Genomic DNA, 10,245 nt, shown 5'->3' with positions numbered 1-10,245 from the left:
TTAATAAAATTAAATTAAATAAATTTAAACAAATAACATAAAATTATAATTTAAAAAAATCATTAATTCAATCCATTTAAATTAAGTGTTTAATGAATCTAAAATATGAAAATAATATTCTTTTTTGATAATTCTTAAAAAAAAAAAAAAACGAAATTGAAACTCTTATCTAAAGGAATAATTTATTCTTTCTAATGATTCTTCTGAAAAATTAAATTAAAATTGAAATATATTTATCGACCGACCTTCTCTATTTGGATCATTCAATTTCTTCCCAAATTAAGAGATGGGTCAAAATTAAACTTTTAATTTTGTGTAATAAATTAGTGATAAATTTAAGAAAATTAGTATAAATTTAAAAAATTGGGAAATTAAAAATTTAGTTTAAACTATTTTAAAGGGATAAAATTTAAAATATTTTAAAATATTTTAAAATAGCAGATTTCAAAGATGCGACTGTCTGTCTCCCACCAATGGCTAAAAGAGGAGTTTTTGAAACAGATTCGAAGTTGCAAATATTCTCTGTAATTTCGGGCGTTGTTTTGCCAATCCCATCTCTTCTTCGTAACTTTCCTATTTATATTCACCAATCCCCTTTACTTTCTCTTCACAACCATTTTCCTTTCTGCATAATCCACCAAACATGGCGATTTCCACCACTTTCTCCTTCTCCATCGTCCTTTTTCTAGCGCTGTTCCTATGTTTTTCCTCATCTTCATCGGCTTCTGATTCGTCCAGCTTTTCCATCATCGATGAAAACGCTAAACACCACTTGGATATCCAAATCGGATCCTCGCAGCGCTCCGATGAGGAGGTTGCGGCTCTGTACGAGTCGTGGTTGGTTCACAATGGAAAGGCTTACAACGCTCTTGGCGAGAAGGAGAGGCGATTTGAGATTTTCAAGGATAATCTCAGGTTCATTGATGAACATAACAGGGAATCGCGGAGTTATAAGGTTGGATTGAACCGTTTTGCCGATCTCTCCAACGAGGAGTATCGCGCCATGTTTCTTAGCGGTCGATTGTCCCGAAAGAACCGCCTCTCCGCAACTAAGAGTCGGAGATATGCGATCGCGCTCGGCGATGATCTGCCGGATCATGTTGATTGGAGGAAGAAGGGCGCTGTTACGGATGTTAAAGATCAAGGACAGTGTGGTGAGTTTTTTTTTTTTTTTTTTTTTTTTTTCTTTTTCCCCTTTCTTTGCACCATTTTTGTTGAACTGATCCGATGGAAATGATGATTGGATTACGTGTTTTCCTTTTGTCTTCTCATTTGGTCTTTGAGCTTTTGACTTTTGCAGGAAATTTGTTACGAGATCCATATTTATAGGAAACATTTGTCTAAAATAGATTCTTTAGATAACGCTTATAATAATTTGTATCTGTTAAAAACAGCTTGATTTGTTCTCTGATATCTGGTGGATGATCATCGATCACATCAGAAAACTCACTATAAACTTTTCGAGGAAAACTTATTTTTCAAGAAACCTTTTGTCTCATAGGATTGTTTTATTAATAGCCTTTCTATTACAGATTTTCATGGATCATTAACGTAACTGGATTATGTTTTGAATGAAGGGAGCTGTTGGGCTTTCTCAACAGTTGCTGCAGTGGAAGGAATAAATCAAATCACCACCGGTGAATTGATCTCTCTGTCGGAGCAGGAGCTTGTAGACTGTGATAGATCATATAACATGGGGTGCAATGGTGGTCTTATGGACTATGCTTTCCAGTTCATCATTGACAATGGTGGAATTGACACTGAGGAAGATTACCCTTACAAGGGCAGAGATGGCACTTGCGATCCCATCCGGGTTCGTCTTGAACTGCTTTGTTTGCTTCATTTTTTGTAACCAACATCCTAATTTGACTTTGTTGGTTGAACAGAAAAATGCTAAAGCTGTAACCATAGATGGATATGAAGATGTTCCTGAGAATGATGAGAGCTCCTTGAAAAAGGCTGTGGCTAATCAACCTGTTAGTGTTGCCATTGAAGCTGGCGGCAGGGCCTTCCAACTTTACCAATCGGTAATTTCTTTAACTTTGAACAACTTCCTCAATGTTGCTTCACAAATCTATGGTTTTGACATCTCTGACTTGGGAAATTTGATCTGTTTTGAATTCTTATTTGAGCATCATATTCTGTTGTGTGTGGAGTTGTTTGGAAAGCCTTTTCAAGTGAAACCATTTTTAAGCACTTCGAATCTGTCTTTATGCATCATTCATGGTGTTGTCTCCTGTTTGGGTGTATTTTTTAAGTCCTACATCATTCAGGGCTCTGTGTGTGTGTTTTTTAAGACGATCATAGTTCGATGTGGTGTGCGATTGTTTTGAAGACGATCTATGTTTATGCATCATTTAGGGTGTCTTCAACGGACTTTGTGGAACTGAACTGGATCATGGTGTTGTTGCTGTTGGATATGGCACAGAAGATGGAAAAGATTATTGGATTGTGAGGAACTCATGGGGTAAAAACTGGGGAGAGAATGGTTATATCAAGTTGGAGAGGAATGTAGGCAACATTACCACAGGCAAGTGTGGTATAGCCATAGAGGCTTCATACCCCACCAAGACAGGAAAGAACCCACCAAAACCTGCCCCTTCTCCGCCATCCCCTGTGAGTCCCCCGAATCAATGCGACGAATACTTCTCGTGCCAGGAAGGAACTACCTGTTGCTGTATCTATAAGTATGGAAGTACCTGCTTTGGTTGGGGATGCTGCCCGCTCGAGTCTGCAACCTGTTGCGACGACCATTACAGTTGCTGCCCCCATGAATACCCCATCTGTGACCTTGATGCAGGAACTTGCCTGAAGGTAAGTCAAATGACACAGTTTTGTAGGCAATGCTCATAATTGAATGTGTAAAACTCATCCAAGTTGATGTCATTGCAGAGCAAAGGCAGCACGACCGGAGTCGAACTGCTGAAGCGCGTTCCTGCTAAATATAACAGGGGCTGCGTTCAGAAGCTTGGCAAGATGTCCACTGGTGCTTGAGAGGTCTGAAATTGTTGTGAAAAGAGGACAGGACAAGGTGTTGAGAGTACAGAAAGATGATGAGAAGCAAGTTGAAGCTTTTACATATACGTTTGCTCTTGTGGAGCTTTTCCTGTTTTTACATTATCGAAGTTTGACTTTGTGTTATTACCGCTTCTGCTTTCAAACGTTTCATGATGACTTTGTGTACATAAAAGTTTCTTCTGGTGAAAACTTGCAACAAACTTCATCTCTGATGCTTTGAATATAAATTGTATATTTATGTCAATCTCTTCATGTGGTTGATATATGCTTTCAATCAAATTTGCATATTTAAACTTTTATTATTATTGTTATTATTTTTACTTCATTTGAAGCTCTAACCTTTTACCTCTCTATTAAGATTTCCGTGAGAGTTTGATCAAAGATTACATATCAAGATTTGAATCTCTGGCCTCTTGATCGAGAGTTATCGAGATTTGAATCTCTGGCCTCTTGATCGAGAGTTATCGAGATTTGAATCTCTGACCTCTTGATTGGGAGTTGATCGAGATTTGAATCTCTGACCTCTTGATCGAGAGTTGAACGAGATTTGAATCTCTGACCTCTTGATCGAGATTTGAACAAGATTTCAATCTCTGACCTCTTGATCGAGATTTGAACGAGATTTGAACCTTTGACCTCTTGATCGAGATTTGAATATCTAGCCTCTTGATCGAGAGTTGAATCTCTGACCTAAACAATATTTGAATGATTTGAACGAGATTTGAGTCTCTAACCTCCTGAAAATTTGAATCCCTGCCCTCTTGATAAGATGATTACGTGTCAATATTTGAATATATGATCTTATGATCAAATTATCGTAATATTTGGATATATGATCTTATGATCAAATTATGTTGAATCTTTGATCTCATGATCAAATTATCGTGTAGACGTAAAAGTCCCAGTTATGAGTTAAAATAAAAATTATATTATGTAAAATACAAAAAAAGAGAAATTAAAAAAAATAAAGGAGGAAGGAAGATAAAATGTTAGGACAAATTTGGAATCGAAACTCAAACATGATGGCATTTAAATCGTAACATAAACAAATAAATGCAAGAAAATGTAGTAACTGAAGACCCTAAAAAAGAACGAAGCTATCCTACGGTTAAAATAATCAGTAATCTAATCTAACGGCCTTCATTTCACTATCACTCATATTCTCCTCAACCGTCCGATTCACCGAGTATCGCCAACGCCAAATCGGCACCACACGATGCGTTGACTGGGGGACCATATCTTAAAATGAAATGACCCTTTAACCCATACCTTCAAAGCCACGGCGATTTTCAGTTTCACTGCACCAGCTTCCTCTTCCCCCCTCCCCTCCCACATTCGAAACCCTAAATCCACATCTCTCCTTCAAAATTTTGCACCTGATTACGCTGGGATTGCTCAGCTACCGGTGTTTTTCTGGGTAAGATTTCCGTTCTCTCTGCTGGATTCTAATGGCTTCATTTCAGGGTTTTACTTATTTACTCCCTCAGTGTTCTTAATTGGTTGGATCTTGAGATGTTATTGCTTTAATCGATGCCTTCTTTCTTGCCCTGTTCTTTATTTATCTGTGAATTGTATCTTCAACTTTTTGTTTTTGTTCGCCTGTTTTGGGTTTCTTTTTGAATGAGGGTCTGTTGTGTAATGAATTCTTTCATAGGGAGTGTTATTGCTCTTCGATTATTTTATTGCTTGTTATGTATTTCTTTCTCTTTATTTCTTGAGGATCTTTCCTTTCGCACTATCCAAGATGATCATTTTGAGATGTATCCAATCATTGAGAACTCAAATATTATAATTGTGCTTTATCCTGCAGTTCCTATATTTAGTTTCTTCTGAAGGGGTACTGCTTATGTGGGGTTCTTGACGCTATCTCCAGTGTTCATCTGGCATATCTCGACTCATATAATGGATCCAAAATCTACTGATTTCCCACCGTCACCTACTGTTCATTCCTCGGCTACTAAATTTCCAGAAGTACATCCTCAGGCTCCTGCTTCCTCTGGAATGGATAATGTGGCACGTGAGGCACCATCTAAGCTATCTTCTTCTGGCATAACTTCGTGGGCTAAGAACTTGAAAATTTCTCAACCACAGTCAGCTTCACCAGATGGCACGACTGAAAATGCTGGGAAGTCAGCGTTTGCTCGTTTTACTAGTGGCTTAGGTTTGAATTTATCTCCAAAATCTGCTGCACCTAATGATTCCCCAGATGCCTCTTCTAAACCTGCCCAACCCAGTTTGGTTGGATCAATTACAAGAGGGTTGGTTGACTCTTCAAAGAGTGCTGTAAAGGCTGTTCAAGTTAAAGCGCGTCATGTTGTCTCCCAAAATAAGCGAAGATACCAGGTTTTTGAACCATACAATCAGCTTGTTTCTTATGTGTCTATTATAAGTTTTTACCACTAATGATATATGTACATGGTGTTTTTTTGTGCTATAAAAGGATTGAGGTTTACACTTTGTTCGGCAGATCCTAATTAGTTTAGAATCAGTTGAAGGCAACTTTTATGTTTCCAGTCTTTGTGGATAGGTGGTGTGGTTGCATAACGTTGTCTTTAGTTGCATCTTGGCATGTTTAATTTCTTGATGCAAGAAGAAAATACAATTTTTGGACCTCAAGCAGCAGTATTACTGTTGGAATAAGACCAGCTGTTATATGAGTAATAGCATTTATCGAACCAGTATGTGTAATCTGCAGACATTTTAGTTCGTACATTATGTCTCATTTTTATGTTTTTTTGACTAGTTAATATGGGTAACGGAAAAACCAGATGCATGTTTGTTTGCCATACGAAATATGATATAATTTGTGGAGATTACTATTCAGTGCTGGTTAAATTATTCCCTGCATCTTTTATGTGTTTTCTCTTATTTATTATGGTTATATGGTTGCTCTTTTTCCAGGAAGGTGGATTTGATTTGGACATGACTTATATTACTGAAAATATCATTGCAATGGGTTTCCCTGCGGGTGACATGAGCTCAGGGTTCTTTGGATATGTTGAGGTTATTTGCTGTTACTCGTGTTGTATGACTTGATTAGATTATTTTCTATATAAATGATATTATAATATTTTTGAGTTCCGGTGCAGGGTTTCTACAGAAACCATATGGAAGAAGTCATTAAGTTCTTTGAAACACATCACAAGGTATGGATGGATCTGTTCCTGCTATGCATTCACACCGTTTTTAATTTTCTCAAAGATACATATTTTTACTGTTTAGCATTTGGATTCTATTGTCAAATGACCATCTTTCCATGGTTGACCTGCATTGCAGTTTTGTGCTTTCATTTTTCATGTTTTGTGTTCTCATTTTTATCTTCAGGGAAAATACAAAGTATACAATCTTTGTTCCGAGAGGCTATATGATGCATCATTATTTGAAGGAAAGGTTCGTGATAATCTCTTATTATCATTGATATTCTGAGTTTTATAGGTGTTGGATAATGTCGAATTCTTTTAATAATGGAACTTTGGTAAGCATACAAGCTGTAAGTTTCAGTCTGTTGAAATGAAAACTACTAATTGGAGTTCCACTAGGGTTCTCAACCCTAAAAGAAATTATAATACTATGAATAAATTTGTGTTTTTTTTTTTTTTTTACTTTAACGAATATTATGTAGTTTATAAGCTGCATGCTGGTTCAGCCAGTTAGTTTTTTTTGTCCTACGTAAGATTTCGAGATCATTTTAATTGACACTTCAAGCATGGTTTTTCTTTAGATTATTTGTTTTTTTCCAGACTAGATAGGAGGAAGCTTGACATGTATATTATTTTGGGAACTTTCTTCAGGTGGCTTGTTTTCCTTTTGATGACCATAACTGTCCCCCGGTTCAACTGATAATATCATTTTGCCAAAGTGCGTATTCATGGTTGAAGGATGATATCGAAAATGTTGTGGTTGTGCATTGCAAGGCAGGAATGGCCCGGACAGGCTTGATGATTTCCAGTCTTCTTCTATTTCTGAAGGTTTGGATTTGTTGTCTATATCTGAAATTTTGAGGAAGTTATGAAAGATGTTCCTTAATTATGTTGTTTTTTCTTGATTTTCACCTGCCTACATCTTTGGCAGTTCTTTCCAACAGCTGAAGAATCTATTGAATACTACAACCAGAGAAGGTGTTTCGATGGCAAAGGCCTGGTCTTACCAAGTCAGATTGTAAGTGAAAATTACCTTTAGAGGATTTTGTATCTAGTCTTTTCATTTGTCAAAAGCTTCTAAAATAGTATCTACTTCTATCTTTCTAGAGGTATGTCAAATATTTCGAGCGTATTTTAACCTACTTCAATGGAGAAAATCCTCCTGGCCGCAGGTATTATTCTTTCCATATGACTCTAATATCATTCCTAGTTCTCAATTACTCGTATTCCCTTACAGTTATCATGTTCACTTTAAATTTTCTGCAGTTGTGTACTTAGAGGGTTTCGTCTCCACAGATGTCCATATTGGATCAGGCCTTCCATTACTGTATCTGACCATAATGGTATATCTCCTAATTCTCTGTTCAGCCAAGGAGTTCTATTCCGATTATTAATTTATGGTGTAATGCTTGTCCTCAACTTTGTTTTCTTTTCTCTTATTTTATCTATCGTTGTCACTTTTATGTTTTTTTTATGATTTTAAGTCTCGTCTTTAAGCGTAGCTTGCAACAATGACCGGGCTTTAGAACATCTAGAGTCCTAATACTGCTGCTAATAGTATTCTCTAATTATTTCCCTAATTGGCAGGTGTTCTGTTCTCCACTAAAACACATCAAAGAACCAAGAATCTGTCGGTATGTATTTGATTATTTTATATAGTAGGGAAACTTTGAATAACCTCCAGTCGTGAATCTAGTTCATGATTATTGATACTATCGGTCAAAGATTTTCTAGGTCTATTTAGCATCCAAGTTCCATATTTCGAAACTGAGATATCCATAGAATTCCTACAACTTCTTGCTTGGAACAATATTTAAAATGACTTTTGAGACGTATAACTTGAGGCAAATCTGAAACCTGTACTTCTATGCTTTTGCTTCATTTTTGTTCATAAGAGGTTAACTCTCCATGAGAGGGGGAGCACTGAGACTTGGACTTTGTGCCTCGTGTTGTAGAATAACAAATGTCATTTTATTGTACATTCTTGTTTTCTTAGAAATAAAAGACTGCTAATCTATTTTATAGTAGTATAATCGTGTTACATTAGGTTAGCCTAACATTAGAAAAACATTGAAGACTACGATCAAAGAATAAGACCACTTATTAGTGATCCTCGTAATGATGATGATGAAAATGGCAGTTCATAATATCTAATAGTTTCACTAACGTAGTTTATATATCTTTAGCCAGAAGATTTTTGGTTTACTGCACCAAAGAAGGGGATAATGGTATTCGCCTTACCCGGGGAGCCTGGTCTAGCTGAGTTGTGCGGGGACTTCAAGGTTCATTTCCATGATCGCCAAGGAGATTTCTACTGGTATATGATCTGAAACCCAATCCAATGCTCTGCTTCTTTGGTTTCATTTAGTAGTGTGCAAGGAAATCAGTTGATTTTACCTGGTCTGTTTTATTTTCAGTTGGTTAAACACAACCATGACCGAAAATCGGAAAATGCTCTACACTAATGATCTTGATGGGTTCGACAAGGTGAGTTCCAAAGATTATGTTGTCTCGTGTAATATGATGGTCAAGTGGAACTCTGCATTTAGAACCTTCTGTTTTCTTCTCCATTTCTGAACCTTCTTCCAATGTTACAATTCTTAGGAGTCGTTACTTGTTTAACATTCTGAAAGATCTCTATTTGGCTTTCTGTAGAGAAAACTGCCTTCCCCTGGATTTCAGGTGGAGGTTGTTCTAGTAGATATGTTGCCGAACGTGGACAATACGACCAAGAAATCAGATGAAAGCTCGGGCTCGAAATCTTCTGCAGCTGATGGGAGTGAAGTTTCTGATAACCAAAACAGAAAATCAGTAACTAATGAGAAAGATGATGTATTTTCTGACAGTGAATCAGAAGGTGGTTCTGCAAAGAGCAAGGATGCAGCATCAGGTTCAGGGTCTGAAGCGTCAGCTGTCAAGACGACATCTAAATCTCAAACGAGTGCGACTTCATCCGACGATGTTGCGAGTTTATCACATGCGACAAAGCAAGTTTCCCTGGGAGATGGTGGAGCTAAACAGGCTGCTCCAGCAGCCAGTGACCGAAAAGGCGATGGAGTCAAAAGATCTGATTCCCTCTCAGAAATTCCAAATTCAGAAAGTGAATTCAAGGCAATGGCTGCTGATGCTTCTGTTTTCACATTTGGGGACGACGAAGACTACGAGAGTGAGTAAACGAGAAGGTGTTGTTGTTGGGTATTGTTCGCCCTGAGCCACGGCCATCCTCTGTACATAAAGACCGTGCTGCAGGTGAAGCTTTAAGATTCATTCATTTGGGTTGTAAATTCGAAGTCTCTCAGTATCTGGTTTATTATTGAATTGATATAGCATGAAACTGGAAAGCATGTGAAAAAAAACAAAAGTTATTTTCTTTTGAAGATGATACTGTTCTATGAAGTTCAATAAAGCTCAGTGCAGAAGACTGCTTGACCTTGTTTGTTTCACTCTTCTTGGCTTGTAATTTGCTAAATCAGCTCGTCTTATCTTGTAGTGTGCTTTTGGCCATGTGGATCTCAGACAAACAAAATAAAGATTAATTGTTTTAGCTATTTGTTCTTTGCTAGGCAATTTTTATGGGTGATGTTCCATAAGGTATGTATACCAACTCTATGGCTATTTTGGAGATCTGAACTGAGCCTAGGAAGTTGACAAATTATATACTAACCATTTGGATTTTTAAGAAAGAAATACTTGTAGCAATCGAGTCAGATACGGGTATATGAACTATAACATGTTTCAAGGATTAATTATGCATGAGAAATGGGTTAGCTAAGCCTTGAATTATGATGGTTTAGCCCAACGCATGTTTTAGGACTTTCGCTAGGTAAAATTTGACTTTGATTTATTTGAATGCTTTGTTAGGACTATGACATGTTAGGATTGACCACACTTTCCTCGGTTTGTATGTATGATGTGTGGATATGTATGATTTATAATTTAATACCAATTTTGCCCCTAGAAGGATGTTAGGAGGTTGGAATACCTATGTATGCCCCGATTAATGTATGGACTAGATACTATGTGCCCTAGAGAATATGTATGACTTGTTAGTGAGCCTTAGCCTAATTGTGAACTCACCATGACTAGT

At 37.1% G+C, this 10,245-nt stretch overlaps 2 protein-coding genes across 2 annotated transcripts; both read left to right on the top strand.

The window, feature by feature from the left end:
• Positions 1-511: 511 nt before the first annotated feature.
• LOC111793442 (cysteine proteinase mucunain) lies at positions 512-3,317 on the top strand. The gene is made up of 5 exons (XM_023675313.2): positions 512-1,154; positions 1,578-1,813; positions 1,887-2,027; positions 2,362-2,814; positions 2,893-3,317. The coding sequence occupies exons 1-5, from the start codon at positions 644-646 to the stop codon at positions 2,992-2,994; spliced, it is 1,443 nt and encodes a 480-aa protein (XP_023531081.2). The 5' UTR covers positions 512-643; the 3' UTR covers positions 2,995-3,317.
• Positions 3,318-4,275: 958 nt separating this feature from the next.
• On the top strand, positions 4,276-9,601 carry LOC111793487 (phosphatidylinositol 3,4,5-trisphosphate 3-phosphatase and protein-tyrosine-phosphatase PTEN2A). Its single transcript, XM_023675392.2, has 13 exons — positions 4,276-4,435; positions 4,829-5,361; positions 5,920-6,021; positions 6,108-6,164; positions 6,343-6,408; positions 6,810-6,986; positions 7,090-7,176; positions 7,266-7,330; positions 7,425-7,501; positions 7,746-7,792; positions 8,345-8,475; positions 8,576-8,645; positions 8,814-9,601. The coding sequence occupies exons 2-13, from the start codon at positions 4,921-4,923 to the stop codon at positions 9,330-9,332; spliced, it is 1,839 nt and encodes a 612-aa protein (XP_023531160.2). The 5' UTR covers positions 4,276-4,435; positions 4,829-4,920; the 3' UTR covers positions 9,333-9,601.
• Positions 9,602-10,245: the final 644 nt, after the last annotated feature.

This window comes from Cucurbita pepo, chromosome 4, assembly GCF_057944985.1.
Source record: "Cucurbita pepo subsp. pepo isolate OVF chromosome 4, ASM5794498v1, whole genome shotgun sequence".
NCBI lineage: Eukaryota > Viridiplantae > Streptophyta > Magnoliopsida > Cucurbitales > Cucurbitaceae > Cucurbita > Cucurbita pepo.
Note: the sequence above shows the minus strand (reverse complement) of the source record. Positions and strands in the feature narration are given on the sequence as shown.